This window comes from Polyodon spathula, chromosome 10 (assembly GCF_017654505.1).
Source record: "Polyodon spathula isolate WHYD16114869_AA chromosome 10, ASM1765450v1, whole genome shotgun sequence".
Taxonomy (NCBI): Eukaryota; Metazoa; Chordata; class Actinopteri; order Acipenseriformes; family Polyodontidae; genus Polyodon; species Polyodon spathula.
The window spans coordinates 11184724-11205535 of NC_054543.1; the positions used below are offsets into that span (position 1 = coordinate 11184724).

The 20812-nt window shown below is 36.2% G+C and overlaps 1 protein-coding gene across 10 annotated transcripts in view; it reads right to left on the reverse strand.

The window, feature by feature from the left end:
- LOC121321825 (calcium-activated potassium channel subunit alpha-1) overlaps positions 1-12441 on the reverse strand; it is a 164362-nt gene extending 151921 nt beyond the window's left edge. For 4 of the 10 annotated variants that reach the window (XM_041261058.1, XM_041261059.1, XM_041261067.1 and 1 more), the window contains exon 1: positions 11299-12441. In XM_041261058.1, the coding sequence (XP_041116992.1) occupies positions 11299-11589 (291 nt within the window). In that variant the 5' untranslated portion in view covers positions 11590-12441. The remainder of the gene's footprint in view (positions 1-11298) is intronic. The other 6 variants (XM_041261061.1, XM_041261062.1, XM_041261064.1 and 3 more) reach the window with 2 other exon arrangements.
- Positions 12442-20812: the final 8371 nt, after the last annotated feature.

The window sequence follows — 20812 nt, forward strand, 5'->3', positions numbered from 1 at the left end:
GGGCTAGTCAGATATTGGATAATGTTTGTTGTGCTGGTTTTTCTTGTGTACAGCTTTCTAGTAACTGAAGACATTGACTTCTGGGAGATGTAGCCTAGTTGTTAGTGGAAGGTTTAGGGGGCAAAAGATGTGCAGTAAAATTGTTATGCGTAATTTTACACATTAAATTTAAATTTAGTGTGTATTTTGGATTTTTTAATGTGTAAAAAATGCTTGAACGCAGCTTATCTGGACCGCTGGTTATGAGTGTGTGTTAATTTATGGTTTATATATAAGTTCTGGAGTAGTGTTATATAACTGTTAGTGAGAATCAAATATACAGTTCTAAAAATAAATAACTAATTTTTGATCTAGGTTAGTACCTGTACAGGTTTTATTGTATTCTATTCCTACCAAAAATATGCAAGTATATTCTAGAAAGATAGTACATGTAATTAATCAACAAATGCCACTTTTATCAGGCACGTTAATCATTCCAAGAGGACAAGGGACGCTGTCTCTGCAAATCATGTGCAGGACTGATTGCACGACCCGCAGCTGTGCTGTTTACACAGGGATTCGTTGTGCACACCTGGCAGGAGCTAGGGGGAGGATGCAAGGACAGCTTCCTGATTGGGCGATACGCTTATTACTGCATGCAAGCTGTGTAATGTGTTTGAGAAGTGCTGTCACTAATTTATTATAATATATATTAAAGCACAGCTGACAGAACCAGCTCTTTTAGCTCAATTAAAAGAAGCCTCGGTATTGTAAGGTCCCTGGTTTGTATTATACCATTGCCAGCCGATGGAAGTACTGTGTGTACTACAATCTGCAATACATTTGAGCATGAAGGGGATTTTAGTGCATTCCTACTGAGGTACAAAATGAGGTTGCAAGTTGCTTTCCAACACGGATATGTTGAACACCTTAAGTAAAAGTAATGTCCTAAAATGTTAAGGTCAGCGTTCAAAAGGATCAACTATTTTGTCAACTTTGGCATGGTTAGCAGTACCACTATATTACCTAAATACTGAAAAGGTTCACAATTCCCGCAACAGTTTAATTACCTAAAATGAATTATTATTAAAGTATAACTTTATACATTTGTCACAGGTTTAAAATGCAATGTGCTCAAAATGTAAACTTTAGTTAGATTTAGAAATTAAACTTTATTTTATTGTAGATCAGGAGTGGATTTATCTATGTCAAAGTAAATACCATTACCAGTATTTGCTATGGGTAGTGTGACATTGCTACTACACAAATGTATTAAAAGCACAAGAAAAGCTGGACAGTCAAGAGATCTGCAAGGACACCCTGGAAGCAGAACTTGTGTCCCCTTGTACACAGTCAGACAGTGCCAGCTGTTCAGTCTGGCTGGCAGCTGTTTTTCCTCCTAACTCAGTCAATAAAATAATTATGTACAATACTAGAAATCAATTCTATCTTAGGAGCACTGTGACATATTTACAACAATTACATTATTTCCCATAAATACATACATAATGCCAGTACGTGACTTCAAATAACTGATAACTGCATTAAAAAGAGTAGTTTTAAAATCAGAACCAGGGAAAAAAAAGTTGTAGGTTTTGTGGAACTGTGATTGACAATAAAAGAGGGTGAGTGCTGATTTTCTGTTCAGAATTTAGATTTCTTATGGACCTGGATAGACTTAAGTCTGTGTATGTCTATGGTAACAGATTAATAATACAGTAGCCTTTTGTTATGCAGTTTATAAAATGAATTGGCATAAAATAATGGAAGTACTGAACACTTTGTCAGTGGCATGTTTAAAATGAACATAACTCATAATTCTATGAAAATCATGGGATATCCTTACATGTGGGTAAACTTTAATAATTTATATTGATATCAAGAACATCCTTGTCCGACTCAAGAATAAGGGGTGATCCTCCTTCACAGTGAGTGTACATGGTCATTTTTTGGGGTGCATTTTCACCCCTTTCCACCTTCAACTGGGTTACAAAAAAACCAATAAATACATTTATTTATATTGAATTTACTGGGAGAACAGATTGTTGAGAGTTGGAGAGCTGAGGGAGATGTAGAAACAAAATATCAAATGATTGCTGTGTCCCTAAATATTTATTTACTAGTACTCATATTTTATGAATCTGCTTCTGTGTATAATACATGACTTTCCAGCACTGTATTTGATATCTGCATTCTTTACAGTAGCCTGTTTGTTAAGTGATACAGTGAAGTATTTACAAAATATAATTTTGTTAATTGAGGGATGGATTTTTTCTGTTATGTAAACAAGCATTCTGTGCACTGTTTCCCCCCCCCCCCCCATGTAAAGACTGAACCTGCTTTTTTTATGCACAATTGAAGCACAGGTACTTGTACTCAAATTGTTTACTAGATTGTGTACATGTTAAGTTTCCAAGTACAATATAATATCTATTTTTGTAGTTTAGATTTGTGTCTGTGGTATTATAAAATGTATCTACTGTTAACATTATTTTAATAAATACACTTAAAAACGCTGTTTATTCAATACAGAAGAATTTAACTAATAACATAAACCAGTTCTTCTGCTTTAAGTTAACCTTGTTTATGTGTGTGCGTTCCACGAGAGCAAACGCTTGTAACTGTTGCTTGTAGGGTTCTTTGAAATAAATCTAGGTAAGTCAACCCAGCGTCTTCCAATTACATCTTTTTGCGTCACAGAATGTTGTAAGCAGCCCTCCTCTGTAAATAATTAAGATACAAATCTAAGGGATATCCATTCACTGTTTTAAAGGTAAATTGGGTATAACATGCAATTTCCACAAAATGCACACATTAAAGATCCCAATTAACCTACAAAGGAAAACCAAACTGGTTTCCTTTACAATACAGTGATTTTGTTTTTGTTCGTCCACAACTGTCTATCTCATCTTACTGGAACCTGACAATGTAGCAAAATGGGCACAAGGGATTCCCTGACTGACAAATGCCCTTAAAAGAACACATCTGCAGAACATCATAAAGGCTCATCTATGCCTGATACTTCCAGTAAATTGTAATGTCATGAAGTAGTAACTATTTTCAATTGGATTTTTCAACAACAGAACAATTAAATTGATTATATCTGTACAATTACTACTACTCTGTGGGAGTTTGTTGATCTCCATCAAGTGTCAGTAAGTCCTATTTTGGGATCTATTTTGCCACCTTGCAATGCTAGAAGTGGAAGGACATTTTGTGTGTTTGTACACTATAGATCAGACTTTTTATTTATTTATTATTTAAAAACACAAGGAGCAAATCCAAAACACAGTGTAGTCAACCAAGGAACTTATAAATGATGTAGATGAAGTATCTGTATTCACTTAACAAATCATTATTTAATGTGATTCCACTTGTAACACTTCTCCTAATTGTCAATGGTTTAGCACAATGCGTATATTTTTATTATGATGACGAATTTGACAGTACTGCCACCAGAGCAGACAAACTTATTCCAGAGGAGACCTAACTGTATATCACACAAAAAAATGGCAAAGTTTCTTCTATAGACTTATGATGAGATTTTAAACAAGCTAGATTTTGAAGCTCCTTGCACATTCAAATGGGGCGGGGCATTATTGGATTTCATTACACTGGGTTTTTTTTGTATCCATCTTCAAGGATTTCAAGTTGTTTTTCAATCGTGACACCGAAAATTATTTCAGATTCTGTGTTTAGTTTTAAGATTTCTGTATTTTTATTTGCTGTGATGAGGTTAGCAGAGACGTTTCCACGGCTGAAATTTGATGCAGACAGATTGAGAGATGAAATGATTGAGTTCCAGATAAGACAGGACAGAGATACCCAAAAGAAGGGAAGGTAGACAGATTCTGGGGAGCTGTGGGAAAGCAAGCAAGATTTAGGCACTTGTCATCATTAGTGAAGGCACTTCTTTGCATCCTTCACAGCAATGCAAGCAGTGAGAGAAATTTCAGCATGGTTAGGAAGATTGTGACTGAGAACAGGATGAACCGGGATAATATTTTCTTCTAGCACAGTACTGGCTGCTGTCAAATCTGCAACCTATGCTTACAACCAGAGCCTCAAGGGCAGAGAGAATGTATGAATTTGATGGCTATGAATTTTGGTTGCCTTGGATGTAAATCCAGACCTGGGACAAACATATTTACTCTGAAATTGTTTTTATTTATTTATTTATTTATTTATTTATTTATTTTTTTTACAGTTATCCTTTAAACTTTTTTTTTTTCATAAAGTAAACATTATTTAAAAAAAAACTTAATACTGCTCTGTTAATGGCAGCATTAACCTATTAATTCATTTAAAAAAAAAAAAAAAAAAAAACTATTTTGGACACTGTGCAATATTTCCCTTATTTTGATAAGTTAAAGTTGACATGTATGTGACCCAGAGATCACTTAGCATGGTTTAATCTTGCTGCCATACATCTTCAAATCTTATTAGGTGTTCCACTCTGCATGGTAATTATAAATGAAAAACAGAATCAGATCCTATTCCCTGTACAAGGTTAAAAAGTCTTAAAACAGGTGTTGCAATGCATCATCCCCTTTCAAATGAATTATTAATCTGCTAGAGCTTAATTCACAAGCAACCACAAACTATCTAAACTGCTGTAATTCCCAGTATACTAAAACATCTAGCAAATGATGACTTTCGTTTCCCCATACGGCCATAATGCGATTAAATTAAATCAATTTAGTATGTCAAAAGGTTATTCTTCAGATAGATTGTGACAATATATATATAATATATATATAGATTAGATATATTATATAATATATATATATACTTGATGAAGAGGCCATTGTTATTTTAAAAAAATTTTGAATGTATTTCTCTCATGTATCTATTTAAAAAATATTGTATAAGCAGTGGACACAAAAATGGAAACACCAATGTAAAGTCATTTAATAGGGTGTTGGGCCACCACCTGTGGCCAGTACGGCCTGTATGCACCATGGCATAGAGTCTACCATCCTCTGGAATTCTGCAGGAGGGATGCGGCACCATTCTACCACGAAAAGTCAATCAACTCACGCCTGGTTGATGGAGGTGGAAAATGATGGCGCCATTCCAGAATATCCCATAAATGCTCGATTGGGTTCAGATCTGGTGACTGAGAAGGCCATAACATATGGATAACATCAGTGTCATGCTCATCAAACCATTGGACGACCACATGTGCTCTGTGGATGGGGGCATTGTCATCCTGGAAGACACCCCCCCGGCAGGAAAGAAATGCTGCAACATAGGGTGAAGATGTCACTCAGTACCATTAAGTAGTGATTAGCATTGACCTTGCCTTCTAAGGGAATGAGTGCACCCAAACCATGCCAGGACAATTCTCCCCACAACCAAACACTCATGGCTGTAGAGTTCTTTAGGTTTGCGCCAAATGTACACTTGTCCATTTGTCGAGAACAAGGATGATTCATCTGACCATATCACATTTCTCCACTGCTCAGTAGTCCACTGCCTGTGCTCTTTGCACCACTGGACTCGCAAACATGCATTGCCAGGTGTAATAAGCTGTTTGTGCACTGCAAACCGACTATGGTATCCCACTCTGTGGAGTTCTTGGCGGACCGTTTTTGATGAAACTGGTTGCTCGCGCCCCAGGTTGAAATTTCCAGTCAATTGATCTGCAGTTTCTCACCTGTTTTGCCTTTCACTCCGAATTAATGCACGGATATCACGATCCTGGAGTATGCGCTTCCGGTAACTGTTGCCCTTTGCTGACGATGTCTTTCCCTCAGAGTTCCATGCCGACATCACCTTAGACACCGTTGCTTGTGAAACATCAGCAAGTTGAGCTGTCTTGGTCCCTGAAGCTCCTGCCAAATGCACCCACCCCTTTTAAAGTCACTGAGGTCTCCTCTTGCAGCCGTGCTAGCCATAATTATAGGCAACCAGGCCTGTCTAGCATTATTATACATGACCCTAAGCATGCTGGGATGTTATTTGCTTAATTAATGCATGAGCCACACCTGAGTGGAAATCCTTGCTTTATATATAAAGCAGCAGCTATCTCTTCCTGTCACCCGAAACCTTATGCTACCGTTACCATTACCCTCTTAAAGTACATGGGAAACTTTGTAAGGTCGCATGAACAAAGTCGACATTAAAAACACACCAGTCTTAGGAAAAGCAATGATTGGCACTCAAATGCAGGCCAATGTATTGGCAGCTTTACTATTTTCAAATGCTATAAAAAAAATAAAATAAATCAAATACAGGTTTAACTTAACAGCCCATGTGCATCTTTAATATAGGAAAGTATGAGATCTATGGAGTAATGAGCAATACATATTAGATAACATTTACTGGAATTACTCTATTTGCTATGTACTTTAACAGTGCGTTTACTGCATGCCTATTGGTCTTTATGTGTAGTATGAGTCAGAACCCCACAGGTTTACGAGTAGGCAGCAGGTGGGTGTGCACACACTAGAGCAGGGGGTGGAGTTCATGAAGCATTCACTGGTGTTCAACTCTACTTTAGAACTACCCTGTGAAAGGCAGAAATAAATTTTACTTTCCAACACAGTCAGTATGGAAGGAATGAAGGTGCCTTTGGCTAGATAATTGCAGTTTAGCTTTATGTGATGACAGACAAACCAAAGCAGTCTATAGGAAATATGTCAAACTAAAACCATATATATATATATATATATATATATATATATATATATATATATATAGATACAGATATAGATCTATAGATTTTTTTTTTTTTTCTATCAGAGCAGTAAAACTCGAGAAGTGAGGCGCTTTTCATTCTCTGATCACGAGTGCTTTGTGAAGATACTTCAAAACATTAGTCTACTAGAATTTCTTAAGAAATATTCTTCAGTTTTACTCGGCTTTCATGAGTGAGTTATGAGTGAAATATGGCCGGCTTTGAAAGTTATTTCCAATACGTTTGACATGCAGCATTCCCATCTATTTGTAAAGACAGTAATGTGATTCCAAAAGGACGACAGAGTATAAAAAGGACACCCAGTTCCCACAAGACATTGAAACAGGCACCTGTTAAAAAGTTGGCCTACTAGAGTAAGAAGTGTTATGACTATTTGTCAATTATTTAAATCAATTATTGATTGTTTTTTCTTCAAATTATTGACAAATTAATGTTAATATGAATTAGTATAGTAATACCTGGCCTTATTTTGACATATTCTGCAAGTTATATAATATATCACTGATATGACTTTAGTACACTTTTGACAAATTTATAAGCCCTCCCCCACACACACTTTTGGAATTTTAATGATTTTGATGATAGTAAATGTCTCTTGGTTGAGGTCAGGGGATTATACATAAAAACACAGAGAAATGTCACCAGTGTGTAAACATTCATATGTAAAACTATTATGACATAGATGTAACAATTCAACCAATTAAAAATAAAAAAAAACAACATACAGGGTTTGAGTCTAAACCCAACCCCTGCCCATATACTAATACACAGGTTTAAAATCTGTTCACCTTCTGAATTTGGATTAATGCAATTTGAGTGTGTGTGTGTGTGTGTGTGTGTGTGTGTGTGTGTGTGTGTGTATATATATATTATATATATATATATATATATATATATATATATATATATATATATTTAAAAACACATTAAGTATAACATTTGAACTGGTTTGAACTTGCTGTAAGCATGTGCCACCGCCTATGGTTTCATCTGTGGTTTCCCTTCAGATAAGCACTCATGACATCTCTAGTTTAAAAGACAACAACAGCTGAAAACCTTTTTAACTTTATGCAGCACAAAGCCTGCCATGATCTCCTTCATAATAAAATGACAGAGGCTATCCATTTCACATTTTCTTTCATTGTGAACACCGCAAATGAATAGTGCTTGTTTTTGAGGTTTTTTTTTTAATGAATTGTAAAAAAAAAAAAAAAATCATAAAAAATAAGTATAATCTGTATTTTTTATAATCTTCCTACAGTAAAGTATAATTCAAATTTAAAAAATTATTTTATCCATAAGGTGCTGTTAAGATTTGAAAATAGTGTGTTGACATTACATTCTTATCAAATTGGCCTCCTTTACATGTCAAAGCAATTATTTGCCAACAATGCTTAAAATATATTATTTTCATTTTGCATGCTTTCCTTAGCAGATTTCTTATCTGCTTGCTTGTTATTTTATGCAATTAAAAGAGAAGATATGCCTCGAAGCACTATTTTTTTTTCCCCACTTGAGAACTAAATTGAAATCCAACTATACATGCTGTGAATTTCTATGCACAGCACAACTCAAAATTAGCACTTATACAGTAATCTCGTTTTTTAAATTTACCAAGACTAAAGTTGGAGTAAAATTATATTGGCCTTTGTGACCAGGATGGCTGGTAGCAATGTGTGACCTGATAGACAGCTGACACAGACAACAGTGCTGGGACATGAATAAATGCGATTACGAGCCGGTTTATTGTAAAATAAAAAGGATGAACAGAACAAAATGCACGGAGCACAACAAGTATCGTGCTAGCTTAAACTAGCAAGTGTAGCAATTGTTATCTAAGCTTTACTTTCAGTTTGAGTTTGAGTTTGAGTTTGAGTTTGAGTTTGAGTTTGAGTTTGCGTCTCGCGTCTCGCGTCTCGCGTCTCACGTCTCGCGTCTCACGTCTCGCGTCTCGCTCCGCCTCTGAACACCTTCCCCGATCAGCCAAAGCTGTGAGTTTATATACATGTGACTGTCTCCAAATTAATAATAAATTAGTCAATCAATCAATCAATCTGGAGATGGTCACATTCTGCACGAGTTTAGCATGGATGGGGGAGTTTATCCCCATCCATGCTTCATAAACAACAATAACAAAACGGCTTTAAAATACACAAAACAGTACATTTAAATAATAATACAACTACAAATGAATAGAAAACATAATATGCACAGAGGTGAGGTGGGGTCTACCCCATCACAGCTTATCTTTTTTCAGTTGTCTGGTTCATTACCAATTATGTAACAGGACATTATATTATACATTTTTCCATAGTGTGAAAGTATATATACACACACACACACACACACACACACACACACATATATATAAAATCAACAGCTCTTTTTGCACTACAGTGACTCAAATCATTGCTTCTATAGAGAGCCATGTGCTTGGCTGCAATTAATTCTACCATGTTCTAGTTCCACGTGTCTCAACACCCTGTGGAATAACTCTGCCTGGAATGATCAAGATCTGAATGCTTGCTGCAGCAATGGCAAAGACAAAACTGACTTGGATCCCCAGTGATGTAAAGCACATACGGAAAAAAGCAAAACAGGGCCCAGGCTGAGTACAAATTATCACTTCACCATTTAACACATCTACACACCATGCAGGTGTAGGGCCAGTTCAGTAATTTGAATGCTTAAAAACAATGCAAGAACCAATCAACTAAGCTGCCTTTTATTAATTAATATGTTGATTATGAAATTGAGGAATAACATTTTATAGTATAGCAGTACACTAATCTTGTCAAAATAGTACGAAAACAGAACAAGGCACATCAACTGTTCAGGACCCCAGGCTGCTCCTGCAGAACTGCACCATGTGATTACTGCTGTGTGGATCTGTAACTGTAATCTGTTCTTATTACAGGCAGCCAATTAAAATATAAATGAGGACATGTTAATAAAGGTCACTGGCAAAACTCATGATTTACAGCAAAAGCACGTTTTTCTGGTGATCACACCCAACCTCTTAGACAGTAGCTCATATACTACTGGTATCACCATTCTGAAAACTTTTTAGTTATCCGTTTGTGTGCCAGTGGTTAGGTAGTATATTCTTGAAATTCGTTACAGCACCAGTTACTTATTGATTTCCTTTTCAAATGGGCAATTGTCGTGTTAAATAAAAGGTTGAAACCATATTTAAGTAATCCCACACAACACAGAATGAAAGCGCATAAAAGAAACTCCTATATACTCAAAAAACAAGAGGGGGGGGGGGCATGCAGATATTGTTATTTTTTCGGACCTTGTGAAAAGAACGAAGAAAGCACCAATTTTATTTCTGGGTACTTCAAGAAAGTATTTTTTGTCCAGGTTAGCGTTTGCACTCTCACAATATAGGGTTCCTGCCTATCTTTAATATGTTGTAAAAATAACTTATTATTTAAAATTAAAATTGTATAATAACTTAAGTGGTATGACCAAATGAACATCATATTGCACCTCAGCTGTATAAGTATGAAATATTTAAAATGTTAGTGGTTGAATAAATGCATAAGCATTTTGTAGGGCACTCACAGATATGCATAAATATTTTTAAGTAAATTTGACAAAAGTGACGAAGAAATCATTTAACCCCAATAAAATATGTAACATTATGAAATGTGCAACTACTATCAATCATATAAAGTGTTAGAGATAAAATGTATTTGAAATTGGTAATAACTACATCTATGTACACATTGCAAATAAGAGAAAACCTGGGGGAGGGGTCCATCCACTGCATACAGAACTGTCAATCACATAAACTATTTGTGCAATCCAGCTGATATGCATTAAGGCAACACACGACCAACTCATTTATAAACATTTTAAAAGAAATGTACATTTTGCATCTTATAAAATTGTAACATCTGAAAGTTTTTTTTTTTTTTTTTTTTTTAAATCACAAAATGAGAATGGGGGAAGACGTCAGATGTAGCCTAGCAAGCACAATTGTACAGGCTTGCCCACTGGTTTCAGAAACAGATGTTCCAATTGTGATAACAACAACTGGGCTGCCAGGAAGAGGCGTATCGGATGCCGTGGGCATGCTGCAATTTAATTGCAAATAACTCAATTAAAAAAAAAAAAAAAAAAAAAAAAAAAAACATCTCACAGTTGCAAAAGTGCATGTCTCCAAGTCAGAATAATAATAATAAAAATATCTGTTAATACAAAATTATTGTAGCGTCTTGTATCCATTGTTAACACTGAAATAAGAACATTCATGTATGCCTTAACACTGACAGGGGCACAGGCTTTCTCAATTGAGACGTAATACCAATAGAAATTATGTTTTTGTACTGGGGAGTGGGTGTCACGGAAATATGCACAGTATTATCGTCACTAATGAATTGCGCATCTCAGATACAAATGTAAAAACTACCTTACCCACTGATATGCTACAGGGTTGCAAAATGCAAACCCACCAGATCACGTGTCACAGAGAAACGTGTATTTCCCAACATCAAAGAAAAAGGAAAGCCAAATATAGTTAACAATCCCTTTTATGCTATTTAAAATTGCATAATTGTACACTAAGAAACCTAGCATAGAAAATAACATTTTAATTTTCAGATTACCTTGTTTTTGACATTGCAGTGACAGCAAACAGTCCACAGGTAATTGAGGGTCCTCCAGAGAAGAATGATAAATAGACCCCCGAAGAACGTAACCATGGATGAAGCAAGGAAAGCCCACCACATACGCTGGCCATTGCTATCGCAATGCACGTCTCCAGAGTAAAGGATGACAACTGCATCCATCTTGGATATATACATGGAGTCCGACTTTATATTATCATTGATACTATTACTCATGAATATAGTGCTGTTGATGCCTTCGGAAATGTTGCTATCTGTGATAGCTAGCATCCAGGGCCTTTGGAGGGCTCCTGCCAGCGCCCCCAAACCCAACCATCAGTCATGCTAGTTGGAAGTCCTGGATTCCCTTCACAGCTATTCTTTACCCCAATTTCTTCTGCAAATCGATTTCCCCTAAAACCTGTGACGCACAGGCGAACAAAACATCAAAACAGATTGCTTATCCGTCTCCTTGTGCAAAACGCATTAAACTCGCCCTTAAAAATGTCTATATTTTCATTTATGTAAAATTAGGCATTTTCCAAATCTTGAAGATTATTTCCATAGACAGTTCTTCATTTTGATGCCGTTATAGCTGTACAGTGAATGCTGCAAAAATGTACTTCAATCGGTTGCTTGTTTGCGACCTATCTTTCTTTATCTAGGAAACAATCGCCTTAAAACGGTAATCAGCGTTCTCCTTTTGACTCTTAAGGGTTTACACCTGTGTAGAGATCTCTTCTCTCTTAGTTTTCTCCATCTCGTTGCAGAAGTCGTGGTTTATACTGCGTTTCTCTTTCTTTCTCGAACACTGTTTATAGTCGCTGTCGCCTTTCCCACTCACTCCCTTCGGCTTCCCTTGTGCGCACAGCTGATAGCTGCTGTCAGATCTGCTAAAAAAGATTGCAAGCCAGATTTGCAGGTAGGAAGGCGGAGTCAAGCTAAAATAATAAAGATGGACTGATTTTCTGGATGTTTTGTTCCAACAAGGCGCTATAAGACTGAATTCTGCGTTTGGATTGTATTCATAAAACGACGCAACATATGCAGTTTGTCATGTTCTATCTATTTGTGATTCGGTGGTTCAGTATAACGCGATTTATTTTCAAAACGAGTGTGTTTCCTTCTAGATCCTACCTTATAGCAGATCTCGGTGACTGGAATACAAAGTATATCGTTGCCAGGCTTTCCACTTTTTAAAGATGCAGTAACGCCGTTATAGGTATCCACTCATGAATATGATTTTAATCAGTTATGACAATTTTCTATAATTTTTTGCAAACATAATTTCAGTCTTAGTTACATGTAAGGAATTCTAACACCATACGTATGTGTAAATCAACAGTGTTTAAAGACATAAAGACATTGTGACTAGTATGGCACTGCATGCAATCTTAGTATTTTCCTCAAAGGCTGCAGACAATGAAAATAACAAAACACTCCACCCACAAAAAGGAAGCAAGATTTGTCCAAACTTCAACATAGTAACCTGTTGAATAGTGTTCAGCAAACACTGTTTAGATAAATGCAACACGCATTCAAATTAATGTAGCATTGAAACGTAAACAATAAAATATAAGGATAAAAAAGAATAAAAATAGCTTTTGACATATTTACATTTTCTATTGTTTAATTTTGGGATTACACAGACAAGCCAGACATTTTCTGAAAATATTAAAATGTCAAGGATCTGCGATTTCGGTCATTAGAAGGTGAATATCTAGTTTGGCGCAGAGCTATAAAGAGATTTTTTACTACCGCAGAATGTAAATAAGCCAGCTGATACGCCTGTTGCTGCTGCAAATAAGAGGGGGTCTTTTATTTTTTTAGAATAGTATTATCTTCAAATAATATAAAGTACATATAAATCACAGATGTGAGTAAGACACATATAATTAAAAGTACGTATCAGCTAAATTGTGTTAGCTATAGTTCTACTGTTTCTTGCAGAATTCTAGTATACACAGTAGGCTATTGTGGTACAATGTAATGTTAAAAAACACTGTATGCTCATGAAATGGTATTTATGTTCTGATGGAATATACTACTGTAGCACACAAACAATAATAGGTGTAATCCACAATAATGTCTATATACAGCATGTATTTCCATATCACAATCGTACTTATATGTTAATATTACTATTGCACGTATTTTATTTATTTTCCAAGTGAATAAAATATCGGGAGTTTATTTTGTATTATATATCTCTAGTGTAGCGTGCACGGGGGAAGGAAGCAGCAGGTCGGCGCTATGGCGTGCGAGAGGTCCCGGGTTCGCGCCCGCCCTCCGCCTGTGTGTGGATTGTCTCGACCTGTGTGATGCGCCTGCCTATGGGAACCGGGATCGCTACTATATATATATATATATATATATATACTGTACTCTGACTAGTGAAATGCTCAGGACAGTAAAATACAATTAGCCCATTGGCGACCTTCACTCGATTTGATTGGCTCTGACTGTAATGCTTATGTTTGCATATCCCGATTAACCATAATTCTATAGTTACTAAAGACTATAACACACACATGATATGTATTTAAAATATGATATTTATTTTGGAATACAGTGTGAAAGCCTTTTTCTACAAAGAAACAGCTATTACATATCCAGCACTGCACTTAACAAGACTGAAATGTGGTACAGTATCTGTAGTTATACGTACATTGTATAGGAGCTGCTACTAAGGAAAGTGATCACATTCTTTTATATATATATATATATATATATATATATATATATATACACACACACACACACACACACACACACACACACAAGTCGGCTGGCAACTGGTTAATTACTTGACGTGTATATCTGACAACTGGTTTAACGTAAGCGGTTAGTATTTGTTTTGGATCATTCAATAGACACATAACCAACGTCTAATGAGAGATTGTATTTGGTAGTTCAGACTCCACCGTACACGGGACTGTCCAGTAATTGCTCCGTTCATTTCTTAGGCAATGTCCAGATTATAAATAGGGGTTTAAAACCTTTAACAAGTCAATTAAACATTTAAATCGACTGACTAATTAAAAAGGCATCGTTTTTCTCTTTATATGTATGTCATCATTGTTTTTTTTTTAATTAAAAAAAAAAAAAATGTTAAGGACTATTTTCTTAGAACGTCTTTACTCAGCGGAAAGGTACCCGACGAATCAGTACAAGTTCAAGGTAAATTTAGGTTTGTAGGTTTTTTTGTTTTGTTTTTTTTTAAATTATTTTAAATAAAATAATAGTAAATTATTTTCTAATCGAGATAGTGCCCTCTCAATGATGGCTATACCTTTTGTGATAGTTGACCTTGACTTTCGTTAGTGCCCAGCCTTCGACTGGGGACTCATAACTCCCGTCGCGTTCAACTGTCTCACGGTAGACTCTGAGCCGTCATCGACGGGCACTATTGCTTAAATTAAAAATAAAAAAATCTACGAGCAATGATTAATCAAATTAAAGTAAAGCAAAGCACAATAATAATAATTGAAAAATGTATTTTAACCCCTTCGTAGGCCCCGTTGTCAGATTGGTTACACGAGCGTCTGTTACAATGTCTGTAGAGGGCCTGCTCACTGTATGTTTTCAAGTAAAAAGGACAACACAGCGGCGTGGTGCATAGCGCTGCTGTCTCACAGCACCAGGGTCCTAGCTTCGATTCTGGCCTAGAAGTCTGCCTTTGTGGAGTTTGAAGTTCCCAAGTTGAAATTGCCCAATGTGTGGTGCCCTACAATGGACTTGCATCCCATCCAGGGTGTAGTGCTGCCTTGTAGTCCTGTGTCTGCTGGGTGAGGCTCTGCCTCACCACAACACTGTAAAGGATTAAGCAGTCTATGATAATGGATGGATAAAAGAAAAAAAAAAAAAAATACAGATAAAGTAAAATGTTAATTTTGTGCTCTGTGAATAGTTCATAATATTGTGCTGTTATATGATTGATTTATTTATTTGTTTATTGTCATCACAGTAAAGTAAAATAGTAGACCAAGCTCATTGATTTGTCTTTTCCAAAATAAGCCCGCTCTAAATAAGTTGGTGCATTCATGCTGCCGCCAGGCCTGATTCAAGATCATCAAGACATGATGTATCCCACACTATGGACCAGATTGGATAGACCCAGATTTGCCACTGCAGGAAAATGTTTGAGCAGCAAAAATATCGCTCACCGAGCGATATTTTGCAGTTTTAAAATTCTGCCACTGTGACACTTTTCCTCAGTACCATTTTTTTGTCAATGTATGTGTTATGTATTTTGGGTCCGGAAATAAGTGAGCCCAGATAAGGAGAACTGTGCAAAACAAAAAATGTTGTTTATTCAGGCAGTTACACACAGAACACACAACACAGAACCCCAAGAACCCCCTTTTATACCCTACTAACACGCGGCCCTATATGAATTCATATGAAGTATTCATATGAATTCATATTCAAGTTTTTCTCTGCAGCCTAGATCCTCCAGCCCTGCTGCTCTTGTCGTGCAGCTGCAGGCGTGCAGGATTGCGTACGCAGGTTTTAATAGACATCATCGTTATACTCCAGAAGGCAAGCTCATTCATCTGAACACCCCAATCACATGCTCACATTGTACCTTATCGTAATACAGCCAATGGAAGGCAAACTCATTCATCTGTCTCATTCACCTGACACCCCAATCACATGATCACATCGTACCTTATCGTAATACAGCTGATGGAAACTTCATAAGTACCTCATCAAATGATTACTATTAACAATAAACTTAACAAAGAGAAAACGTCAATGTTACATAAGTATTTTTGTCTTATAAAAATTCAAACTTCAAAGAAAAGCGAAAAAATAATTCCTCCGATACCAACTCTTTGTAGGCTGTAAAATATTTAGTGGCAATTTAGTTAAAATCAGAGCAATATCATTTTAAATAATGTCCTTTATTTTCCAAAGACTGGTTTTACAGTCTTTGATGTGAATCACCTGTGCATGCATGACGTGTGCATGTCACTGATTGCATAAATATATCATTATTTTTTATCTTTCATTGATTTTTCATTATTAGGGGAGACCCTGACCTGTTCATACAAGGGACATTTTGAAACAGTGTTGATGAAGATTATTATTTAAATACAGATGACTGTAGTACACGATTGCAATTGAAATGTCAGATTATATGGTATTATGCATATCACTGTGTGCATTATTACATATTATAGTTATCCATATCACACGTATGACATTTCCCCAATAATAGTGAATCTCAGTAGCTGAAAAAAGAAGCATATGAGGAACATTTCTATGCGACTGGGTTCAGAAATTAATGAGGAGGATTATTTAAATCAATGTGTAGGAGCTCCCTGGGAGCAGATCTTGAAATGTGTTTATTTGAAAAAAACACTAATATTATTATGCCTTGATTTGATTAAATCATCATTATTTAATAGATCGTTTAAAAACATTATTATTACGGAAATTTAGCAGACGAACAAACAAGGAAATGAAACAACTGAATTCAAAGTGGGGGAAAAAAAACTATTAAACACAAACAAACTTCATTGTTGCATACAATAATGACGTCTATTACACCTCCGCATGCATGACTGCATGGCTGATCCTGCACGGCTGAAGGATCCAGGCTGCAGAGATACCCCTCTGGCGAGGTGGGCTATAGTAGAAAATCATTGACCTGAGGGAAGACTATTGTTGCCAACAGGCTGCTGTAATGCCCGAAGCCGCAGGAGGTAACAGTAGTTTTCCCGAGGGGCATTTAATTTTCCACTAGGGCTGAGTCTGCTGTACATATTTAATATATGAATCAGTCAAGAAAATAACTGTCAAGATTGGATAGTAAATACAACTTTATATATTTTGTTTCAATATAGCTGATACAGCATAAGTAAATAAATGAATATATATATGAACAGAAAATATCATAGTTAGCAAAGTTTTTCTCGGTCTCTGTCCTGTTTGCCAACTGCTACATAATCCAGTTTGTACCCGGTGTAAGGATGTTCACTCTATTCTTCCTCCTATGTTGAGGTTTTAACCAATCACAGGCCATACATTGTATTTGATATATATATATATGCTTATTTTCAGTTCTATTTGCATAATTGGTTTGTTGTTTGTTCATGGATGCAGACTTGCTGACAGAAGCAAGAGAAAATCAAAACAGGAATGAGGATTACATGTAATCGTTGCTTAAAAACCAAAAAAGCATATTAATAGTGTGCCGTCTGGTGGATATTAGTAGTATAACATACCATGAAAACATAGGGGCACATGAATTTACCATTCTGAGATTCAGCTACAGGAAAAAGGTTGATGTTTCTAATTGGAGGGGGGTGGGGGTGCAATATGAGGGAGGTACTACTATACCCAGTTTGTAATTCAATAGATTTACAATATTTATTTTTCTTTTTCGAAAAAGTGAAAACAGAGAAAGACCACTAACAGTTTATTGATTAAAAAAAAAAACAATTGTATAATAAAATATATTTAATATATTGGCTAATGGACCTACTAATAAAAAATAGGACAAATTGTAACATGTACAGTACTGCACTTAATTAACAGATCAGGGTTGAGGGCCTAGGTCGGCCAGAGTGTCCTCGGTTCACTGTGCACCAGTGACCTTGTAGCCCGGCCGGGCGACTGCGGGCTTGCCTGTAAGCTGCACAGAGCTGCATTGTCCTCCAACGCTGTAGCTCCTGGGTGGCTGCATGATGAATCCGTCGTGTGCAAAGAAGCGGTCGGCTGATGACACACACCTCGGAGGACAGCGGCGTGTTCATCTTCGCCACTCCCGAGTCAACGCAGGGGTGGCAGCGGTGAGCTGAGCCTAAATAATAATTGGGCATTACAAATTGGGAGAAAATAACAGAAAATAATTGGCAACGACTAAATTAAAAAAAAAAAATCCTCCTTTTTATCCAGTTTTTTTGCAGACCATAGGCACTTGTAAATGATTGGTTGTTTAAGATTTCAAAGATTTTTTTTTTTTTTTTTTTAAATAAATCTTCGACTACAATTTTCCTTTATAAAAAATGTCTTCATCATTAGAAGACACCAGGAAGGTAAAAGGGTGTTCCATTGAAAGTATTTCCATTCACAGATTTCTTTTTAAAGTTATTATTTTATTTTATTATAGTTGTTAAAGAAACAAAGGAGCTGTGAATAAAATAAAATTAAAAACAAGAACATATCTACAGATTCAGGGCATTCATACACCCAAATGAACATAAACAACAGAAATTACTCAGTCACACGTATGAACTTCCAAATATAACTGATTTAATTGTGATTTAAATGCAAAATACATTTATATAAAGTTTTTTTTTTTCGGTAGATGCCTTTAATTTTTTTATATCTGCCTCTCAAAAGATATTAGTCTTGCCAACTGACAAGCCCCTGGAGAGGCTGAAAATAGTCAGCAAACATTTCCTGTGTACCTGCTACACTGTGGGTGAAATTGTTTGAGCCCACTCTGTTGAGCTCTTGCACGCCACTGGTGTTAGGCATCTCAGTTCTCCAGCTCCTAGGGTGTAGAGTGCCACTCATGTCTTCCCAGTCTGCAAACGATGGAGGGCAGTAACCCTGTTCTGATCGTAAAGTCATATCCGATAATTATGGAGGCAAACTGCTGCCTTCACAATAGATGTTGCCTTTTCTGCTTTCATTTATATTGGCCTGCTGAAGACTGCCCATCTGGACACCAAAATACAGAAGCCATTATCAATAATCCGACACGCACGTGAATGTCTGAAATTGTAAATATTCTGGCAGATGCTTTCCTGGGTAGGGTTGCTGTCAATCTCGTACTGTGCCGAAATCACTGCAACCTTTCTAGCCAATGGGAGCACACACTAACATTTTAAATCAATGAAAATCCAGCCTCACTTAAAACTGCTTCAGCCAATAATATTTAGAAGGGTGTTTCAAAAGATATTCTATTTAACAAGATACCCGACTCCTCTGATTTTCAGTGGAGACTTCCGTCTCACAGCACGAAAAGCGTTGTGGTATATAGAATGTAAAATTATATGGAGAGTTAATGCAGGCGTAAGAAATGTCGCTGGTTTTCTTTATTGAAATAAATTTAAATAAACAGTTCTTCTTCAATTGTATATTAGTGTAGATTTTTTTTTACATAAAGGTCGTCATGCTTTCATATATTTTTACTTTCAAATTAAAAAAATATATTGTAAACGACCTGAACAGTTGCTTTGGTGTAGGACTTCTTGTCTGTTCAGTCTGTCTCGTCTGTCTTTTATGTTACATGTATTGTAAGGGGAACGGGTCGCGCCGTTACTTAGTATGGGAAGGAGGGAGGGAGTGAATGAGTGGGGAGAATGTGTGTTGCTGTTTTCGGGGGTTGCAGAGCATGGATTTGACTGGTTGATGAGCTGGACAGCGGTGGGAAACAACGGGAGGTTTGAGTGTGTTCTGGCAGAGGCAAGGTAGCAGCTTGTCCTCTGCCAGGTGTAGTTAAACTTGTGCAGATTGTAGCTGAGGGGTGATAGAATAATTACTAATTAGTTAACCCCCACGGTATAAAAAGTCTGCTACGCTCTCGGTTCCCGGTGGATGTTCAGAAGTGGAGAACGGGAGAGCGTGAGGAGAGATAAATAAATTAAAAGAACTTAAAGGATCTGTGAAGGCTACTGTCCAGCCGGACCTTTAGGTCTATTTTTGTTCGAGATTTATTTTGTTTAATTGTTTTGTCTCGCTCTGTGAGCAGTGTTTGTTTTGTTTAAATGTTTTATTTATTTTTGTTATTTGAAAATAAAACCGTGCATGCCGCGTCTTTTTGAACTGCAGTACCCGCCTGTTTGTGTTTTCAGTTCTTCCTTCTGGCCTAACGTCACCCCAACGCCATTTCCTGTCACAATGTGTAACAAAAAACATTTGTAATGTGAAAAAAAAAAAAAAAAAGTTGATATGAATGACTTTCATTCAACATACATACATACCTTTGCACACATAACTAACGTGCAACACACACACGCACTATATATATATATATATATATATATATATATATTATATATATATATATATATATATATATATATATATATATATATATATATATATATAGCAAAGCAATATTTATTTTATATAGCCTCTTTTCGGAGTGGACCACCATCACAAAGCAATTTGCAAGATAGTGAGGAACAATGCACGATACATTACATACAAAAAGTACAAAAACAGTGCCAATACATTAAAAACAGGCATAATACATTAAACACATGGCTAGGCTGTGAATTCTAAACATTGTAGATGTACATACAAAATCAAACAGATAAGATAGAGTGAAAAACCTGAAATAGCAATTAAGACAACAGCTAATAACAGATACCAGGCTTAAAAGAGCATTGAAACCAAGAGAGAACAAGTGGCTCCTGAGATACACTCACACAATACTTAGAATAGAAAATAAGAAAAACCCATTAAGAAAAGCAACAAAACAATTAGCACAGGTCTACAGATTAGTTGCTGTATTGTAGCAATATGGCCTACGTTAATACAAACATCACAA